The sequence below is a fragment of the Parambassis ranga genome, chromosome 6 (genome assembly GCF_900634625.1).
Source record: "Parambassis ranga chromosome 6, fParRan2.1, whole genome shotgun sequence".
In the NCBI taxonomy this organism is placed as follows: Eukaryota; Metazoa; Chordata; class Actinopteri; family Ambassidae; genus Parambassis; species Parambassis ranga.
In genome coordinates, this window is record NC_041027.1 from 9,527,947 (window position 1) to 9,549,114 (window position 21,168).

Genomic DNA, 21,168 nt, shown 5'->3' on the forward strand with positions numbered 1-21,168 from the left:
ACTTTTGATGACATTTTTACTTACTTTACTTTAAAATCTTCGTTTTTTTTAAGAAAATATACATGTATCAGAAATCGATTCGACATCCTTAGACTTGCTCTGTGTTCTACTGGTTACGCCTCAAAAGCGGGATTGTTGTCAATCGGAAACAGCTCTCCTACAGCGTGCACCCGGTATGTCAGCTAACATTTTCAACCCGTTTTAATTGTTTTTGTGCGTTTCGGGATGCGTGTGCACCAAAACACCAAAAGCCATTTTAAACGAAGTATTTTGTTAGCATTTAGTTAGCGTTAAACGTTTTCATTTACCATGGACTATTTCTATTCAAGAGTATGCTAACTAAAGAGGCTAAAAACATTGTTTCCATTCAACAACACGGCTGCCACCTGCAACATGACCGAGAGAGCAAACCAAGACAAGCTCAGGCAGAGTTTATCTTTTTCAAAAAGCAAGAAGAGAAACAATGTCAAAGCTGGGACTTCTGCCAGAGCTGCCACCAGCACCACACCGATCACGTCGTTCTTCAGCACCCCGCCTCCACAGAAGCTGGCCTGCCCCCTGTGTGGCCATTTAGTACCCAGATTTAGGATCAATGAGCATATTGATTTGCAATGTCAGAACTTTGAGAGAGGAGACAGCACTGTCGCCTCAGCAAGTAATAGTGTTGTGTCAAGCACCCAGCTGTCACTCAGAAGGAATCTCCCGAAGTCGCCAGAACTGGATCGAAATGTGGAAGAAGAGGTCAAAGAGACCAAAACAAGTCCCTATTTCAAAAAGAACAACTCTGAGCAGGCATCACGGGAAATACACAGCAAAACTGTAGTCAGAACTATAGACCTGGGAAGTCTTTCCTCAAAGTTATCTAGAAAACGTCATAATTTACCTGAGAAGATACAGGCAGAGGATAAAAATGAACTTGAAGAGACACTCAATAGTTCACAAAAAGAAAATATTTTAATTTTTGAAGACAAACAAGAGTGTGTGACTGTCACAACTACCAGCATAGACAGTCCTGCTGCAATGGAAGATCCATCATGTTCAGAAAAAGGACATAATCTTGAACACAATGCATCTAAATCAGATACTGTTCAAAAGCAGGTTACTTCAATGCAACACACTTCTCCCTCTAAACCCTCAAAGAGAAAAAAGGAAATGACTTCCAGTGTTCTCCAAAAGAAAGCAAAATACAAGAGGAGTGATAGAAAAAAAGAGGACACGCTGTCCTGTGGAAGTACAGCTGGTACTAACCTGTATAACACAGAGATAGCTGCTGCTACTTGTGGTGACCCACCTTTGAGTTCAGATGAAGTTGATGAGGAAAGTGCTGCAGGTATCAGTAAAGTTTCAGTGACAGTGCCTGCTGCTGCTGAGAACACCAACAATGACCAGAGCTCTCACACTCCATGGCTTCCTTATTACCTCCGTAACTTCCGGACTGTACTGCACGCTGTGCTGGAGAATGAGGATGACAGGGTATTGTTCAACCAGGAAGATATGTCACTCATACATTCTTTTGAGAAGCTCTCAGGTATGATGAATTATCACTCAGTAATTGCAATAAAAACATCTTGACAAGTGTTATAATTGTTTGCATGTATCTCTTTCAAAGTTATGGGACAGAAGCTGTATGTGAGACTTTTTCAGAGAAAACTGAAATGGCTTCAGGTAAATAAACTGGATTATGAAGAGATAAGCAGTGATCTGGGACCCATAACACAGGAGCTGGTTCAAAGTGGTTTTCTACAGTCAGGTAAATTAGCTCAGTTTTTATTGTCAACTGTGTTTCTTCATGTTTCTCCTGATATTATTCTTCCTTAAGGCCTAAAAATACTGCAATGTTTGATTTACACTTCTTATTTATCTTATTTAGATATATATATTTATATATGTTCTATTTTTTGCAACTCTAAGAGAATGACCTCGATGACCTGTGTGAGGCTCTGGATCTTCTGCCAGCTCCAGAACTCAAAGCTCTGGCTAAGACTTTTCATCTGGGCAGCTCTGCAACTCAGAAACAGCAGATAGTGGATGGGCTTCTCCGTCTAAGCAGGCAGAAGTCTCTCTTCTCTATGGCTGCTTCCAAAAACAACATTGGAGCCGTCATCCTCAGACGGTGAGATGATTACTAACACTTTGTTTATGCACAGTACTAGTGTTGCAGTGATGATTTCAACTGTTTTTTTTTCTTTAAAAGGGCAAAACAGCTTGCAGGTTCCTGTGTGCGTCTCTGTCGTGGTCCCCGGGCTGTCTTCTCTCGCATCCTTCTGCTTTTCTCTCTTACTGACAGTATGGATGAGGAGGAGATGGCTGCAGGAGGACAGAGTCAGCTTTTTACCATCCTGCTGGTTAACTCTGGACGTCTGGCCTTCCCAGACTACACAGTACAGCGTGCAGCCAAGGTCTTTCAGGACAGAGAGGACCTTATTAGGTGAGGATCTTCTAAAATTACTTTTTTAATATTGTATTTATGCAGGGCAGACATGGATAAATACTCATGACTCCATGCCTCGTGCTAGATATGAAGCATCAATGCGTACCCTGCAAGAGGTGATTGCAGCTATGCAGGGTGGTCAGTGGGAGATGGCCTTGGACCTTTACACTGGTGCCAAAAATGTCTGGCAAGAGCTAAGGAAAAGCCATGACCTCAGGTGAGTTCACCAAACATCCACCCATTTTTTTGTCTTATCTATAACTCAGAGATAAAGATTCCCTCCTGTATACTTCATGTTAACATTACTATTTATTATGTAGTCACCAGGAGGAGCTGCCTGTCTTCCTGCGCAGCTTCACCACAGGCTGGGCTTACACTCGTATCTTATCCAGAGGGGTAGAGATTTTACAAAGACTACGTCGATATGAGGTTTTCTGAATCCATCCATTAACTTCTATAACAATATATAAAGTTTAGAGTGACATAAAGATGTTGCATGTCTACCTTTATGATACAGGAAGCTGTAGAAGAACTGCGGTCCTTACTGTCACAGTCCATTTACTGCCCTGACAGTCGTGGCCGTTGGTGGGACAGACTGGCATTAAACCTTCACCAGCACCTCAAAAAACCTGAGCAAGTGAGCACCAAGATATCTGTTTCTGTTCATCATAGATATTCATTTAACATTGTCCTCTAAAATATATGCTTTATCCTTATTTGGTGGACTGTGTCCTTTACCTATCAGGCTATTCGTGCTATCAGGGATGGGCTCTCCGACCCTTTGGTGCGCACAGGACATAAACTCTCTCTCCATCAGAGAGCTGTCAGGATGAAAGAGTCTGCTAGCTGCAAAAAGTACCACCTACAACTCAAAGACCTGCCCACTATTCAAGTCCAAGATGTTAAACATGTAAGTCTGCCACCGTATTGATTTCTACATGGGTTTCAAAACAGAGGTGTCTTAATTTTTGTTTGTACTTTTGACTGCAGGTCACCATTCGAGGACAGCTGTTTCCTCATGAGGGAGGCATGGGGAAGTCAAAGTTTCTTTTAACAACCAACAAAGAGGGGGAAGAGTGCACTTCGGCCACTGTAATATGCTCTGTGGAAGATCTGTCTTTAGCCCATTACAGACAACAAGGTTTTGACCAAGGTAAACAACTTTTCTTCTCATGTTTAAATATATCGTTATTCAAGAGTGACAATGCATGTTATTATTTACCAGGAATCCATGGAGAGGGCTCAACATTCTCAACATTGTTTGCTCTCTTGCTGTGGGACATAATTTTCATGGAGAGTATTCCAGATGTCTTCCGAAACCCATATCAGGTCAATTAAACTCTGAACAGCTTTTGTTGTAGATGCCACTCAAGCTCAACGCATGTTTGTTTCCCCTCACAGACATGTCCGCTGGATCTTTACACAGACTCTTTCTATGAGAACAGAAAAGAGGCTATTGAGGCTCGTGTTCAGTTACTCGGTGAGGCATCTGTGGAAACCCTAAATAACATGTTGGAAGATGTCTGGAGTTCTCAGGAGGGTAAAGTGTGTTCACTGGTCAACTGGGAACGTTTCTCATCTCTACAACAGGCACAGGTATTTACTCTCACTCTTAAAATGATCTTCTAATCAGGTTTAAAAACCAATTAGGTTTAATACACTGATAAATGTGATATAGTGGATACCAACATTGCATTAATATAATTCTATATACCTTTGTAGTCGCTTGTTGCATGCTTGGGTGGAACCTTCTTAAGTGGTGTAATAGCACGGATGACCAAGGACTATAGACACTGCCGTGGAGGTTTACCTGATCTAGTGGTGTGGAACACTTCAAACAACAGCTACAAGGTAAGATCACAATCACAAATCATCCTCACAGGTTTTCTATTCTGCTCTGTGGTACATGATAAGTTCAGTCTAATGATAATGGATGTTCTGTTAATTTAGCTGGTGGAGGTGAAGGGCCCAAATGACCGACTGTCCCAGAAGCAACAAATCTGGTTGGATGAGCTGCAGAAACTGGGTGCTGATGTGGAGGTGTGTCACGTGACAGCCATTGGAGCCAGAGGAGCTCGTCTGGAATAAGCAGACACAAGTGTGACTGATAAGACTGCTACTGAATCACAGTGTTGCCAAAAGTAAAACAATAGCAGAGAAACACTCTAGAAAGAAAAGCGCCTGCTGAGGATTATTGTGGCGCTTTAGCTTCAAGTGAATGCTGTAAAAATTAAAAACATAATTTACCTTCCATGCAGCGGACATGCCGTCAGTATTGAGAGCAGGGAATATAATGTACCTCGTGACATGTGGCACTGTCATCAGGGAAGCCCCTGCCTTCATCAGGAAGATGTAGATTATAAAATGAAGATCATCACTGGGGGCTGCCAGGACCAGAAATAGCTTGCTCACAGAGCTGATGCATGACTGAAAATGGTTCCAACCACCCCACAGAACTAATGGTGTTTCCTTTTCTTTGGCAACACTGTAGTCTCAGGATGCTGGGTTGCCAGGCAACCAAAACTCAGATTTAGTTGGCTGCTTATAAATTTCACAACAGCTCTATGAGTTTGTTTTACACTAATTGCTGTAATAATTTGTCTAAATATGTGATTTTTCCCACTAAACATTGATTAAAAAAAGGTAAAGCTACAGGCCAGCTATTGTCATTTGTCTGCATCTCAATTCCTCTGAAGTTTGTTGTTTCTCACACAATGTTCTAATTGGTCAGTCACATAAATATCACATTGCTTATGAAATGAGAAAGATGAATGACAAATAAAATTGTTGACTTGTAAATCTTTCAGCTCATATGCATTATACTGCTGTTGTGTCACACAAATCTACAACATGGGGTGTCTTAAGGGGTCCAAATCCACTTCTCAGGTTGAAGCACCTTGTTCATTTGGAATTCATAGAGCCATTCCTGGGGGATAGCCAGCCAGGTTCTCTTCGCTAGATTTAATTTCTCACTTCTTCATGCTATAAGAGGAAGCACCATTTTCCTGGGTTGCTACGATGTTCCATGTGAACTTTGAATGATGAGCTGTTGAGATGAGGCCGTTTTCTTCTCAGACAGTGCTGACTTGCAATAATTTACCCAAAACCTCAAAGAAATCAATCACCTCTTTGTAGTGACAAGTAATGATTTGAGATGTTTTCTTTAACAGGGGCCGAATCATTATTATACTGTTTGCCATTTTAAGTTTTAGTTGTACAATTCAGTATAATATGCAATCCCCTGAAATTAATTGAAATGTAACAATTGAATAATTATAATAACCTGACTTTGTTAAAAAACTTTTTATATAAGTTGCTGCTTTTAGATGATGGGTGGATTAAAAAAAATATGTATATGCACTGCATACAGTGTACCTGGGCGTGCTGTAATGTATGCAGACCGGGATCATGGAGGCTCTTGGGGGAAGGGATGCCAAGAGGCCCCTGCGTCTGACGTCACGGCGCAGGAGAGAGAGGAGGCGATGAGAGGAAGCTGCAATAAACACACAGGGCGTCTGCGCCTATCTAAGTAGGACAATAAAGTGAAAACGGTATCAATGCTCTAACAATGGATTTGTCACATATGCTTCTCCTTAAAGTTTTCCTCTTCGTGTACTTACTGAATTGCACCCAAGGTGAGTGAGGCATTTTGAGTGAAAACCCTAGAAGTTGTGTTGAATCCATGAAGCAGCGGCTGAGAGGAGCAGAAATCCTGATAGCCCGTTAGCTAACAGAAGGGATCAGGCAAGGCCTGCTTGTTATGAAGAGGACTGCACCCTTTTTAGCCGTATTACTTCAAGCCAACAAATGACACACAACGTAAAAGTTGACGCGGATTTATTCGGTTGATTAAAATAAACCGGCAGTGCTGAGTTGTTTCTGTGTGTTGTCAACGATTTTATTGTCAGGTTTGGCTCGGTTTTGTTGTTATCGTGCGAATAGCGCCGACAGCCATTGTTATGAGAAGATGGAGATGCCGACTGGGGTTAGCGGACCGTTAGCTTTGTGCTAGCTAACACTTTAGCCGCTAATATAAAACAGTTTTCAAGCATCGTGTCAGCTTGTGCGATTTAAATGACACAAGTTTTCCAGTTCTCAGGCTAAATTTTTGTTTTACGTGTTGTCAACAGTGTTGTATGTCGCGTTATTCTCTAATGTAAGTCTATATACAGCCATTTGAAAATGAATGTTGTGTATTATTTTTATTCAGGGTAGGTTAAATTGCCCTTTATGAACTGCAGCATTGATATGTAGGATATGTATGGCTTCCTACAGCTGGATGCTTCAAGGCGATAATGTACAGTTAAGTCTTAACATTGTGCCCTTAGAATAAAAGAAGCTTCTTAAAAGTACACTGTTTTAAGTTGTGGTATGTTTCATTTTCCGTATTTACATTTGTTTATTTATATATTTTTAATCTTTGGCTGGATCCCTGCTCTGTCAAAAGTAGCAATCACAACTTTTTCTCATCAGTTTCTCTGCATTTCATCTTCATTCCTACTTGATTGTTTTATATTGCTTTTTTTTAATATATTTTGAAAAATAATACTTAAGGGTTCTGTAATGTTTGTGAGAAGTTAAGATAGTGTGGCCTCTACTTCTCATAGTCACCTCAATGAAAAATTTAATGTTAGCACGTAAATATTTCATACTGCACATGAACATGAAGTAGCTGAAGCCCTGTGTACTTATTCATCTTTGTTACATAGTTGCACTGAATCCTGTAATTTATGGCTCACTAGGCAGGCATAATTACCTGCCTGAAAGTCCTAATTACATGTAGTCCATTTACTTTCTTCTGGTCTAAATGACATGGAGCAAAGACTTGATCTTGCACCAGTATTACAAGTTTGTGCAAAAAAAAACAGGATAGATGTTGTCATGAAGTGGAGTTTGTTTGAGTGTTTAGAGAAATGGGTGGAGATGTTCAAGATTCTTTTTTCCCCCCCATCAAGCCCACCACCCACTCCTCTGGTGGCAAAATTATTATGCTGTGGCGCTGGGGGCTGTTGTTGAGCACAGCTCCAAAACTGGCATTCATTTGACTTAAATAGATTTAGCTGAATGTTAAAACACAGACCACACTGATTTACTGTCAGCTTCCATCCAGCCTGCATTTTAATCCTGCCTGTCAAATAGCAGTCGGAGAATCCACCTCTTGAGCTTCACAACCATCCTAACATGTAGAATGCCTCGTTTATTTGCACAGAAATGTGGTAGTTATACCCCATTTTAAACACTCAGAACCCAGCACTGTTTTTTTGTTGTTGTTTGTTATGTTGTGGTTTTGTAGCTACATGTATTTTTGCCTATATCCAATTTGTCCACATTTTGGCTGAATGCTGATACCCAATAAAGCAGCTCTGCTGTCAGATTCAGACACCTAGAAAAAATTTCCACATTGCAGACATACATGTCTGTCTTTTTTGCTCACTGTTGTTACGACATCATTTTGATGATTGTGCATTAGTATTAGTCAGTGGCCCCTTTCACGGAGATATTTCTCTATGGAACTGCTATGAAGCTTCTTATGCTGCTTGGCTTGCTTACACAGGGAAAACAAAGCTGGCATCATGCTGCCACTGTGTGCATTTTCAAAGGGCATGCCCACATATGCCACTGGTCTTGTGTCACACTATGACAAACAAACTACCCTGATATCAACTTATTTGGTCATCAGTGTTTTATTTCAAAGAGATTGACCATATATGTATAAATAAATGAGTCATGGAGGTGATGTCTTTAACATATGTTTCTCTGTTCTTTTCACACAGGACACTATAGGAATCCCTTAAACAAGTACATCCGTCACTATGAAGGCCTTTCCTACGACACAGAGCTTGTGCACAGCAAGCATCAGAGGGCCAAGAGGGCACTCTCTCACGAGGACAAGTACCTTCATTTAGAATTCCATGCCCATGGAAGGTTTGTGTGATCTTTTCTTGTAGATAGTATTCTAAAGTAAAATTGATTCATACCAGTGTTTTTACTAGTTTGTTTATTTGCAAAAAATAAATCATAGAAGAAACTCATGGCATTACATTAACTCTGTAATGACGATATGCTTTGTGTTTTTTTCCTGTGTAGTTCATATGTGCGCCATTGTAACCATGTAATTAATTGAATGGTTAAGCAAAAGAGACCATTACTAGCATCCCTTGGTTACACTTGCTGAGTTGTGCTGGTTGGCTGTTTTTGTTTTTCCTGTGTGAGAGTATGCTGTTAAGTTTTGGGCTTCATGGGAAAAAACAAGCTATTTAAAGACACAGGCAGTTTTTCTGCCATTTTACAGCTCAAATAATTCATTTGGGAGAATAATTATTTTTGTCTCTGATGTAATGCTTCTATGCAAAGTGAATTAGAAACTGTCCTTTGAAGGTTTTTTACTGTATTTATGCCACCTCATAGAACCCCCCAGCAGTTATAGTAGATGGATGGTTCCTGCATAGTTCTTGTTTCGTCTAGTATTTTGAGGAGGTGGTGTTGTTTGAAAGTGCCTACACTCTCCATGACAAAGTCATGACCATCTGGCCTGGATCTTGGCAAACCCATGCTCTTTTCTTGCCTGTGTCTCTGGGCCTGCTGCTTCTAAACTCTGATGGTGCTTACTAGGAAGGAGAAAGATAAGAGCTTTGCAAACAAACCCACGGACGGGAGATGTCTCTTCCTTTGAACGGGAGAAATAAGTCAGCCTCTTTTCCTTGTAAATTTATGACAGATCTGGAGATTCGTGCCTTTCATTTGCAGCATAGTATCTGCCATCCAAACTGTCTTGATAAAGGTACAGGGCTGTGCAGACATTTTAGAGACTAAAAGGAAAGTGAAGACACTGAGGAGTATTTTCATTGTCAAGGTTTTTTATCTTAATTTAGTTCAAGCAATTCATTGCATTGTTCTTCACATTTCTACAGTTGTTTAAGGTACTCTGTAGTTTGGTTGTTTCAAGTATTTTGGAGAAATTCCACAGTTCTTCGGTAGATTTATTCTGTCATCTCCTCTTTAAGCAATCACAGACTGACTCCATGATGTTGAGATCAGGGCTCTGTGGGGGCCTTGCCATCTGTTGCAGGACTCCTTGTTCTTCTTGTCACTTAGGAGAGTTCTTTTTTTTTTTTTTTTTGGGATTACGTGAGAAGAACATTGTGGCTTCTTAAATTGCTTGCTGGTCCGAAATATTTTCACCATGAGATTAAAGAAGTGATTCAATGAGCATTTTACACATTCATAGCTAGATTGCTTGCCACCATATCATATTTTTCTGTATTTTTGTAATCCAAATATTTATAGAGCCCTTGTGTTTCCTCACAGTTAATTTAGCTGTTCTATGCAGGGACCTAGATAAGTCTAACTTACTCACAATACCAGCATACAATAAGAGCACTGTGTAGGTGTTATGTGAGACGCAAGGTTTACTGTAACATCTTTGTTTCCTTGCCATATGTTTGATCAACAAAAAACAGCATTGTTTCAAGTTGTCCTGATTTTCTGTTTGTGCTCTTACAAAATAAAGCCTGTAGTTTCCTCTCTGCCACAGAAACCTGCTCAGATGGTTTCTCTCTGCCAGTGTGTGCTTTGACCCTTTTCTCTCTTTCATTTGCATGTTTCTTTTTTGCAGGCTGGGTAAATATTGCTTACTCCCAAAAGCGAGTGCAATTTGAGATCCACGCCTATATCTGTGGGCTCATGCTTTGCGACAGTGTTCTTACCCATATTGTAACCTGGATCACGACATTCAGTTGTTTTGTGTTGGTCATGTTTTTTCTTTTTTCTTTTTCAGGCATTTTAACTTAAGAATGAAGAGGGACACTACCTTGTTTGCCCAGGATTTGAAAGTGGATGTTTCAGGAAAAGAAATTCCTTATGATACCTCTCATATCTACACTGGAGAAATTTATGGTAAGATTGTCCGTTTGATTACTTGTTTAAATGTGGTACTGCTGTATAGAATAGTGTCTTTCTGACTTGGTACTATGTCCTATAACTGAGAATGGTCTTCATAAACATATTCTCCTGTGATTTGCATTCCCAGGGGAGAAAGGCACCCTGACTCATGGCTCAGTTGTGGATGGTAAGTTCGACGGTTTCATTCAGAGCTACCATGGCACTTATTACGTGGAGCCTGTTGAGAGATACCTGGAGGGGAAAGACGTGCCGTTCCACTCTGTCATCTACCACGAGGACGACATACGTGAGTCTCTAGCAGCTACATAAACACCTATGACAGGCTATCCTATTGTAATCATTGAGAATGTGTAATTGGATATATGGGTATGTAAATGTGTGACTAGGAAAGTGCAAGGTTAGAGCTGTTGAGCTGATGGATGCAGACTGGTGTGATCGTTCTCCTGGGGAGCAGAGACACCCGGGGTGCTCATTAGATGAGTAACACAATCTTGCTCTTGGGCTTCTGGCTCATTTAAGCAGTTTTTACAATGTTGGTACTAATAGTAAGCAGCAAATACACTTCAGTACACTAGCACCCCCTAATTTTAAGTCATCTGTGTACACATAGCATGTGGCTGAGGGGCAAATTAAACAGAATTGTGAGAGGAATCACTAATGAGAGAGACAGAACAGTAACGGCTCACACAGCAAAGCTAGGCTCAAGTGGCGTGTAAGTACATCCATTAGCTGATCATGAATAGTGCCAGAAATAGAGTGACTCAGGGGGTTAAGTAGCTAACATTGTCTCCCATAATCCAAACAGTGTTATGTCTGCCTCTCTCACTCAGACTACCCGCACAAGTACGGCCCAGAGGGAGGCTGTGCTGATAGCTCTGTGTTTGAAAGGATGAAGAAGTACCAAGCCTCTGCCATGGAGGAGCCACCCAAGGTGAACTGGACCACACAGCGCAAAAAACCCCGACAGTTTAGTGAAGAGATTTGAGGAAATTTTACATTTCTCATTCTCAGCGGCAGAGATGCCTTTAAAAAAACTTATTATAAACAAACCAACATGCTAACTGCTACTCGCCATCTTTCAGATATCATCAGTGACTTGTTGTGTTTCCTGTTCAGTTATTCTGAATTTGGAACAAGATAGATGTTGGCTGAGAGAGTCTTCATCCACTCACATGCCAAGTATTCTTTTAAGCATACCTGGCCCATCTAAACACTTAACTAGTTTGTCATCTGTAACAAACCATTTTGCATATCAGGTTATGAAATAATGTATTTTGAATTTACACGGCAAACATATTATAATAAACATTATAATACAGATAATTTGTCAATACCATACAGTATAGTTTTTATTTAGGCCAATCATATTGTTGACGCACATTAGAATGATTTAACTCACACAGTTAGGTTGTTGCCACTTGTGTGGTTGACATAATAAATGTTTCCAAAACCATTAGTTTGTGCGTGACAGAGCAAAGTTCATGAGCTATTGCAGACATCCAGTTTATGACCATACTGCAGCTGTGGAACCACAGTCTAAAAGTACCAGACATTATTTATTTACTGACTGTTTGCCTGAAAATGCTATATATATGTTTTATTTAACCATCTACTTCCTACTCTCCTGTGTCACAGGAGCTCCACACTGAGGCGGGCTCTAATGACCCTGTGCTTCTGAGGAAGAAGAGGATGGCTCAGGTTGAGAAAAACACCTGCCAGCTTTTCATTCAGACAGACCACCTCTTCTACAAGTACTACAAGACCAGAGAGGCTGTCATCGCTCAGGTAATGCACAGCACTTTATAAATTGTGTTTCAGAAAAACTCAAAAGCTTCAAATACAGATTTAATAGTTGAAGTTAGAAACGGTGTAATTTCTAGCCTGTAGTGTCTACACACATGCAAGTGGCATTATAAAGCCTTTAAAACAAACTACAAACAATAACACTTGCCAATGTAAATCTTAAAAAACTGTATGTAAAAACTGTATGAGCAATACAGAAGATTGAGAAATGTGTTGCATGCTTTGCTATAAGGAAAAAACAGGCTGCATTTCTTGGCTTCAAATGATTTGCCTTTAAAATGGGACATCATTCTGCCAGGCTTCATATACTCATGGCCCTGGACTGAGATACAGCTAACATAATGTGCACAAAGAAGATGATATTTTCTAGTTATACGGCTATGATTCAGTTGTCTACATTATAGATGCACACATTATTGATTGAATCCGGCAGTGAGATGCTTCATGTTTAGTCAACTTGCTGTTAAAAATGTGCCCTGAATCTCAAGCTCAGACCCTCTGGCATGTATACCTCTTTCAGATCTCCAGTCATGTCAAGGCCATTGATGCTATCTATCAGGGAACAGACTTCATGGGCATTCGTAACATCAGCTTCATGGTGAAAAGGATCAGGGTGAGACATGCTGCTTACTACCTGTTTTTGAAGTTTGAATTTAAGTTTTGTTGCCACCTTCCCTCTGAAACTTGTTCAAACTCCTGCACAGATCAACACCACCAGTGATGAGAGAGATAGATCCAACCCATTCCGCTTTGCCAACATCGGTGTGGAGAAGTTCTTGGAGTTGAACTCTGAGCAGAACCACGATGACTACTGCTTGGCTTACGTCTTCACAGACAGAGATTTTGACGACGGCGTTTTGGGTTTGGCCTGGGTGGGAGCCCCTTCAGGTATTGGAAATGAGGCATACATTGCAGCTACAATCATAAAAAAAAAGCGACACAGTAACTTGCAAATGATAGATTCAAGTGCAGGTTTAACCACAAACGTATGCAGATGTGATTCCCAAAGGTTATCGTAAGCCATGCATTGGTTGCACTGTTAATGATGCAGTGGAATTAAAAATAACCAAGATTGTTAATTTGAAGTTTTAATGTAAAACGTATCACTATTGGCTTCTTTATTTTACTTGTAGGAGGTTGTGTCATCTGCCAGCAGTGACAAATAGAATTTAATATGCACTGTAAACATATTGATAAGCAAAGCAGCATGTTATGTCATCTGGATATTATTTGAATAATCGTCATGAACTGAATCACACTTAAATGAGCCAAATCTTTCATGTTATGTAGCAGAGCTGTAAAACGTTTGTTCCAACTAGTGCTTTTCCTTCTCAGGGAGCTCTGGAGGCATCTGTGAAAAAAGCAAGCTGTACTCAGATGGAAAAAAGAAGTCTCTCAACACTGGCATAATCACTGTACAGAACTACGCCTCCCACGTACCTCCAAAAGTCTCCCATATCACTTTTGCACATGAAGTAGGACACAACTTTGGCTCCCCGGTGAGTTACTTAGATGTGCCACATTTATGTTAGGTGAGAAGGAATTTATTAGGCTCTGTTCACTTTGTCCCTTTTTTCTTTTAACTTTTCTTCTTTTTCTCCCTCTCTGCCAGCATGACTCTGGATCTGAGTGCACCCCAGGAGAATCCAAAAGCCAAGACAAGAAGGAGAAGGGCAATTATATCATGTATGCAAGAGCTACATCCGGAGACAAGCTCAACAACAATAAGTTCTCCGTCTGTAGTGTTCGTAACATCAGCCAGGTGCTGGAGAAGAAGAGGAGCAACTGCTTTGTTGGTGTGTGTCACTGTTTTTGTCTAAATTTGCTTTCCCTCTGCTGATGGGTTGTAGACATTTACCCCAAAGTCTTAAAGGGCCACCATGTTGCGTAATCGTGAATATGTCATTTCACTTCTGTATAATCACTGGAAACTACAAATTAGTCTTTTGCCTTTAGCAATGAATATTGCACAGTTGGAGTGGGTGGGTGTATTTTTTCCTCAGCTAAAGCATGTCCAACAAGCTTTTTTCTGGTGAGCTGTGACCATATTAAATAGAGTACATACAAAGCTGTGGTTATATTCGCTGTAGCAGATGCTTTGACAGCCCTACACTGAAACCCTGTAGGTTGTATAATGTAACATTAAGGCTCAGCGTGTTAAATACAGTATTTATCATAGGTTTTTATCATAAGTAGCCTCGTTTTAATGTTCAAGCCTCGATAGGTTCTTCTAGGCACTCGGAAAGAGAAGTGTATTCACTTGGTTACAGGCTGTAGGTCCTTTATTAAGGGGATTAATTCAGCTTTTGATCGCATTGGTCGAGTAATATTTTGTTTATTACTATTTAGCAGATTATGTGTTGCCTGTGAATCAACCGTCACTCCTAACACTACTTTAGTACACATCAGTAGCACAACAAAAGACATGCTTCAAAATTCATTACTTCACATGATTGGCCCGTCTGTAATCCTAATCTGTTGATGTTTGAAGTCAAATGCATATTGGCCAATATGACTGGAAAATCCATGCGGGCCTGCCAACGCTTACTGCCTCAAATGTCAGTGTTTCCATTTACGAACTCACAGTCCTTACCGCATTAACCCATTCTGCAGAACAAATGTCTAACGAGAATCTTCCAGGTTTTGCAGAGAAGGTTCAATGTTTGTTGTTCCATCCTTCCCTCAGAGTCTGGCCAGCCCATCTGTGGCAATGGTCTGGTGGAGCCTGGAGAGGAGTGTGACTGTGGCTACAGTGATCAGTGCAGGGACCAGTGCTGCTATGATGCCAACCAGCCTGACAACAAAAAGTGCAAGTTGAAGCCCAACAAAGTCTGCAGGTAGATGTTATGTTTTTTAGTTTGCGTTTGGCTACAATATGAAAGATTTGCCAACTTATTCTTGACACATCATTATCTCCCCAGCCCCAGCCAGGGACCTTGCTGTACTAGGGAGTGCACTCACAAGGGCCGTAATGAGAAATGCAGAGACGAGTCGGAGTGCGCTCACCAGGGCATGTGCAACGGAGTCAGTGCCCAATGTCCCACTTCGGAGCCCAAGGCCAACTTCACGGCCTGCCACGGCGAAACTCAAGTCTGTCTCAACGGGGTGAGTGGCTGAAGGCTTCACACCTGGAACATTTGGTTGTTATAGCAACTTAATATTCATACCAGTCAGTGTCTGATCCCGCCTGTCCTCGTGCTACTCCCCCGCAGGGCTGCTCCGGCTCCATCTGTGAGAAGTACGGGCTTGAGGCGTGCACCTGTGCCAGCCAAGATGGCAAGGATGAGACTGAGCTTTGCCATGTGTGCTGCATGGAGAAGAGTGAGTCATTTACCTTTTCCCACCTTTTATAACTAATATTTGTTTTTAAATAAAATGTCAACTATGTTGACTGTCTTCACAGTGAATCCCAACACCTGCAGCAGCACAGGATCAGAGCGACTGGCTCGTTTCTTCAATAAAAAGGTAACCACGCTCCCAGCTGGCTCGCCTTGCAACGATTTCAAGGGCTACTGTGACGTGTTCATGAAGTGTCGACTGGTGGATGCAGACGGACCACTTGCCAGACTAAAGAAGGCCATCTTTAACCCAGAGCTCTATGAGAACATCGCAGAGTGGATTGTGGTATGTGTTTTCTTTATTCTGATTGGACGATTAGTTACTACGAGGTGGTGTTGTTGTGTGGCTTGTGATTGATTTGTGTGACATTCTCCTCCTAGGCTCATTGGTGGGCAGTGCTGTTGATGGGTATTGCCCTCATCATGCTCATGGCTGGTTTTATTAAGATCTGCAGCGTGCATACGCCGAGCAGTAACCCCAAACTTCCCCCTCCCAAACCACTTCCTGGTAAGTCCAGAGTCCTAAAAGGATATTAATCAGAATATAGATCATGATGTATTTGGGCAAATATTTGTGTTTGTATGGTAAAATTATTAAATATAATTATACAAGTCAAAAACGGTATTAATTACAGGGTTCATTCCAGTCATAAACATCATAAAGCACTGCCGGCTTCTCTTGTCACCCATATTAACCACCATCTTCATTATTTGCAGTGATAGTGCTGCCTTCTTATCTATATCTTACATGTACATTAAGCAAATCTGGCTAGAAATACTACTAATAACCTTTTTTTAATCAATATGGATCTACAGACTGAGTCTTTAATGCTCATCATCAACATTATGGAGGCAGAAGGGCAAAGCGTTTAGTTTTGGCTTTGTGCTGGTGGTACAGGCTGTCACATTGTGGCAGATTTTCCCTGTCTTTGTTTACTGTGTCTGTCTTGACAGCAGCATCATCGCTCAGTTTTGCCTGTAGATCATTTTATTTATCTGATTTTAATAAAAGGATCAAACATACATCTAATGCAGACATACAACCAGCCATTACATGTCAATCTAACTGCCACATTGTGCGTCCCACAGGCACTTTGAAGCGGCGACGAGCGCAGCAGCATGCTAACTCCCAGGTGCAGCACCAGTCCCAGCACCCGCACGCCCACGGAGGACATGGTGCGCACGGCGCCCAGCGGCAGCCACAGAGGCAGCCTCAGCGGCAGGCGCAGCCACAGAGGCACCACCGTCAGCACAGAGAGAACTATCAGATGGGCCAGATGAGACGCTGAGACCCTGCACCCAGCCCCCTTCCTCTCCAATGCCTTGGCTCCTCCTTGTGCCTACAGTGGGAAACAGAAGCGTCACTCCATCCAAAGAAAAGCCTGACATGGTTGTTAGTCATCATCTTATCCTCCATCTACAGACAAAAACAGACACTTGAAAAAGAGAAAACACTATCTAGCAACTCAATTGGCTCTTTGTGGAGTGGACTCGACCATCAGCCATTTCCAATGCAGTGCGATCTAGCATCTTTTTCCATCTCATTTTTTTTCTTTTTTTAAGGAGTGCCAAGGAGTTAAGGAATCATGTGTAGCTTTAGTACATTCTGTGTTGTGTTTTTGCTTTTGGGGTTTTTTTTCCCGTTCTATTGCAGACGTCTTCTTGAGTGAAAGCCTGTGGCTGCTGGTGAATTGTTCTGTGCTTTTTTTTTTTCTTCTTCTTCTTTTTTTTCGCCATTTTAGCCGGGAATGAAAGACACTCAGTGAGGATTTGTGGCACTTTTGTGATTTACACACATCGAACAACAGCAAAAGACACAGGCTCCGGTCTCTCGTGCAGACAGTCTTTCTGCATGTGACTGTAAATATTTAGTGTATCATAAGTGAAAACAAACTATTTCTTCTACTGTAAATGTGTAATTCTTCACTTTTATTCTTTGATTTTTTGTTTTGTTTTTGGTTAGTGCTCTCAGGATTCTTAACACATAAATGAAGGAATGATGGTCGTGATGAGTTCCTTGGACAGTGCTGTTGAGGATTCGACGCCATCGAGTTCTCTTCACTGTCCAGTCAGGTGGATCTCTTTCACTGCTAGATTGCTAGATTTTGAAAAACAAGGTCGCCATATCTCACTTTTTAAGGCCTTCTTTGTTCAAGGTCCCTTTTTTCCATCTTGTTTTTTTGTTGTTGTTGTTGTCTTGCTATTTTTTTGTTTTACCCATGATGTGTAACAAGCTGGTGTCACTGTAACAGAAAGGGAGGATGGCCTAGTTTGGTACATTTGCTTTTATTTTTTATTTTTTTGATAATGAAGAATGAATAACCACTAACTGAAGCTGATGATTCTACCTGTTCAGATATGAAGGCGAGGGAAAGTGAAGGCTGCTGTGATTTAGTGTAGAGTGTATCATGTTAGTTTACATGAGTGTGGAATTAAATTTTAAAAATGACTAAAAAAAAATGTAAGATTAAATCATTCTATTATTCTTCAGATAGCAAATCTAAGAACTTTTCAATGTGGGCATGCGGACACATTTATTAAATGTGACTATTAATTGACCAAGGTCTGTAATATTTGTACGTCACTCAACACTATTTACTTTGACAGCTATAAATGTTTGTCTTAATACAGCAGAAAAGCGCAGTATAAATGCAGCAGTATTGTCATGTTGTTCACTAACGCATTCCTCAGTGTGTACACTACTTCCACAGGAGATGAGCAGCTGTTTGTGTTTCTTCTGGTCAGATCTCATCATGGACTGAATCCCCTTAAGAGCTCATGAGTGCAGACGTCAGTCTGAGTTTACATCAGTGTGCCGTGAAAAGTTTTGAAGCTGATTCTCTGGTCACGGGTTTTATAAAATACAGGAAGCACCTGTGTGGTTTAAGGACTTCAAATGAATGAAAGGAAGGAGGTGTGAGTTTTTTTTTAATGGGATTGTTTGACCTCAGGTGTTTTCTTCCTCCCTTCCTACCAGCAAAGGGGCATTTTGGAAATAACAGAACACTCAATGAGAGGGTAATCCTACACTTTTATTTACCATGCAAACATGTGGTCAACAGTGTGCTTCTGCATGCAGCTGAAAAGCACAGACTGCTCAGATTTTAAGTTCTGTGGCAGATTTTATTTGATCCTGACATTTTTTTTTTTGAAATGCATGCAACACTTATCACAGCTAATAATTTCACAGAGTTGTCCTGATGGTTGCATTAAAACACACGTGCGCTCTGGAGGGGACATCAAAGCGTCTCTCAGTTTCTTTCACACGGCAGATGAATTTTAGACATGCGGCAGTTACTATATCTTCTCATGTCTGTACAAAATGGAGCTCTTTTTAAATTTCGTCTCCCCTGGCCGCGTCACACCCGTCAGGCCTGGAGAGTTTTACCTGTAAACTTGTACAGTACTTGGAAAAATTTGCATTTCATTTGAAAAATGAAAAATTACATTTTGATACATCTGTTTGATTTTTTTGTATTCTAATTCCAGTTGTTCAACGATGTTCATATGTGACAAACTTTCCTCTCTTCTAAGTTATTTATGTTCTTATCTGTGCTAGTTGAACTGGAGTTTGCTTATGATACTTTTCTCCACCATCATCAATGGTAAAAACAAATTCAATGTGATGGAGTTTAATGTTACATTCTCATTTTTGTCTTTGTTATCCTGTGGCATGGTTTGGGTAGACGAGCAGAAGAATAATGCCTGTAAATTTACTTTCTTTTTAATTTCGTAGTCTTGGTAAAGTTTTTAGATAAACGTGCACTGAAAATGTCCAAATTGAGTTGAAAATGTTGTAGGTGATGTAGGCCGAAAGAACACAAGATTAAAAAGTAATACTACTGTCTGATTTTAATGTTCACTGTGTTTTATACAGTATCGGAAATTTTTGTTCACTTTGAACATTTTTACTAAAAAAAAAAAAAAGAATTTCAAATTGTATTGTGCAAAGAGATGTAATTTTTGGAGTACTTGAAATGCATTAATTAAAAGACTCGTTCAAAATAAAATAGACCCCTGTTTACTGTCTGTAATGTGTGCTCTCTTTGGATCTTTATGTTGATGTGCTGCAGTTGTTGTATGTACTGAGGTCTGCGTTTTAAGGGCCATTCCATTGATTCAACATTTACACTGGGCTTGAGAGTTGAAATAAAGCTTCTATTACAAACTGGTGTCGTGGTGTTTGACAGATGTGGATGGATGCATCTCTATAAAGATTCTGTTAGAGAAACTGTCTGGATGTTTCTTTTTTCAGGAGTCATTATTAGGCTCTCAGGTTCTGATAACCATCATTTTTGCACTTTTCTTTCTGATATAATCGCTGTTCAGCAGCTTAAAGCTTTAGTTGTGTTTCAGTTGAGGAAAAACATCATCTACTGCTGAGATTCAGGCACTGTTTAGTGAGGGTTTATATTATTTGATTATTGATTGCCCTTCCTAAAGCTCAAGCTCTTAAACATTATGTGTACAATAAAATGGTTTCTAGTGTCTTTTTAAAGTGTGCATGTTTATATGATGAATATTGTTATAAGGCCAGTCTGCAGCAGGCGGACGTTCACAGCAGAGGGAGCAGCTGCTTTAGGCGACGTGGTGGGACCAGATGTTTTAGAAGCAGTCAGGGAGTCACATGGCTTCTAAAACAATTGGTTTGCAGCAAAAACACATCAGCTGTCATTTAACATGAGAACTCTAAATGTTGTGTGTTCATAAATATTGGAACAATGATCTCTTTTCTTCTTCTTTTAAACTACCACCATATGAATTTGAAATGAAACACCCAATATGTGAGGAAAGTCAAAACTTTCTGCCTTAATTAAAGAGTTTTAACATTTAATTAATTACAGTCATTACACACACACATTTTCAGTCTCTCTCTCTCTCTCTCTCTCTCTCTCTCTCTATATATATATATATATATATATATATATATATATATATATATATATAAATATTATATAAAATAAATAAATTTATATATAAATTTATATATATGTATATATAGGAACAAATAGCTGAAAAGCAGTTGCATGTCTAAGTGTCCAGTTTCCTAGTTACTCCATGAGGAATCAACCAGATAACAGAGGTGGTTCTAAGGGCTAGATTTGCATTTAGTAGATGTTCACCATCTACATCATAAAGACTAAAAAGGAGTTTATGCAAGTGAAGGAGGCCATCATTAGGTGAAAACTAAATAAACCCACCAGAGAGCTAGGAAAACACTGGCTCATACAACGGTCTGTAACATTCTTAAAGGAAGCAATTAACTGGCTCAGCAACAGCAAATGACCTGGAGGACCAGAGAAGAGGACTGAAGTGGATAACAGGAGGATTCTGTTCAGGGTGAAGAAGAACCTTTTCACAACATTTAACTGGATAATGACCCAAAACATACAGCCGACTGAAGACAAGCCTGGCAAAGCATCTCCATGGAGGACCCTCGACATGTGGTCATGTCCATGTGATCCAGACTTCAGGCAGTCATTAACTGCAACAGATTTTAAGACGTTTTAAAGGCAGTCCTTAATAAAAAGGCTCTAATTCCTGAATGATTAATGCTACACTTTTCTCAAATCTCTTGAATTAAAGCAGAAAGTCCTGACCTCACTCACATCTGGAGTGTATCACTGTGGTGGTGTACTGAATGGAAGCGTGTCCATCAGATGTTTATCTTCCACATGTTTGTCACACACTTCA

At 40.4% G+C, this 21,168-nt stretch overlaps 2 protein-coding genes across 2 annotated transcripts; both read left to right on the top strand.

The window, feature by feature from the left end:
• The first annotated feature begins 143 nt into the window (after positions 1-143).
• Positions 144-5,082, top strand: fan1 (FANCD2 and FANCI associated nuclease 1). Its single transcript, XM_028408534.1, has 13 exons — positions 144-1,528; positions 1,610-1,750; positions 1,912-2,113; positions 2,195-2,428; positions 2,517-2,648; positions 2,752-2,860; positions 2,949-3,068; positions 3,177-3,341; positions 3,422-3,584; positions 3,657-3,760; positions 3,833-4,027; positions 4,154-4,282; positions 4,382-5,082. Exons 1-13 carry the CDS (start codon positions 394-396, stop codon positions 4,517-4,519), a joined length of 2,967 nt encoding a protein of 988 aa, XP_028264335.1. The 5' UTR covers positions 144-393; the 3' UTR covers positions 4,520-5,082.
• Positions 5,083-5,906: 824 nt separating this feature from the next.
• On the top strand, positions 5,907-18,033 carry LOC114437553 (disintegrin and metalloproteinase domain-containing protein 10-like). Its single transcript, XM_028408332.1, has 16 exons — positions 5,907-6,066; positions 8,206-8,356; positions 10,209-10,327; positions 10,461-10,619; positions 11,164-11,264; positions 11,969-12,118; positions 12,657-12,749; positions 12,841-13,024; positions 13,472-13,635; positions 13,749-13,932; positions 14,823-14,973; positions 15,058-15,241; positions 15,349-15,457; positions 15,540-15,760; positions 15,856-15,982; positions 16,564-18,033. The coding sequence occupies exons 1-16, from the start codon at positions 6,000-6,002 to the stop codon at positions 16,761-16,763; spliced, it is 2,364 nt and encodes a 787-aa protein (XP_028264133.1). The 5' UTR covers positions 5,907-5,999; the 3' UTR covers positions 16,764-18,033.
• Positions 18,034-21,168: the final 3,135 nt, after the last annotated feature.

What these genes read in the sequence shown, in the direction of transcription:
- LOC114437553 (XM_028408332.1), top strand. Translation starts at nt 6,000, where the DNA reads ATGGATTTGTCACATATGCTTCTCCTTAAAGTTTTCCTCTTCGTGTAC. An exon ending in CTTACTGAATTGCACCCAAG is followed by an intron (nt 6,067 to 8,205) that starts GTGAGTGAGGCA and finishes CTTTTCACACAG; the next exon opens with GACACTATAGGAATCCCTTA. An exon ending in TGTGTGCTGCATGGAGAAGA is followed by an intron (nt 15,458 to 15,539) that starts GTGAGTCATTTA and finishes CTGTCTTCACAG; the next exon opens with TGAATCCCAACACCTGCAGC.
- fan1 (XM_028408534.1), top strand. Translation starts at nt 394, where the DNA reads ATGACCGAGAGAGCAAACCAAGACAAGCTCAGGCAGAGTTTATCTTTT. An exon ending in GACAGAGAGGACCTTATTAG is followed by an intron (nt 2,429 to 2,516) that starts GTGAGGATCTTC and finishes GCCTCGTGCTAG; the next exon opens with ATATGAAGCATCAATGCGTA. An exon ending in AAAGACTACGTCGATATGAG is followed by an intron (nt 2,861 to 2,948) that starts GTTTTCTGAATC and finishes TTTATGATACAG; the next exon opens with GAAGCTGTAGAAGAACTGCG.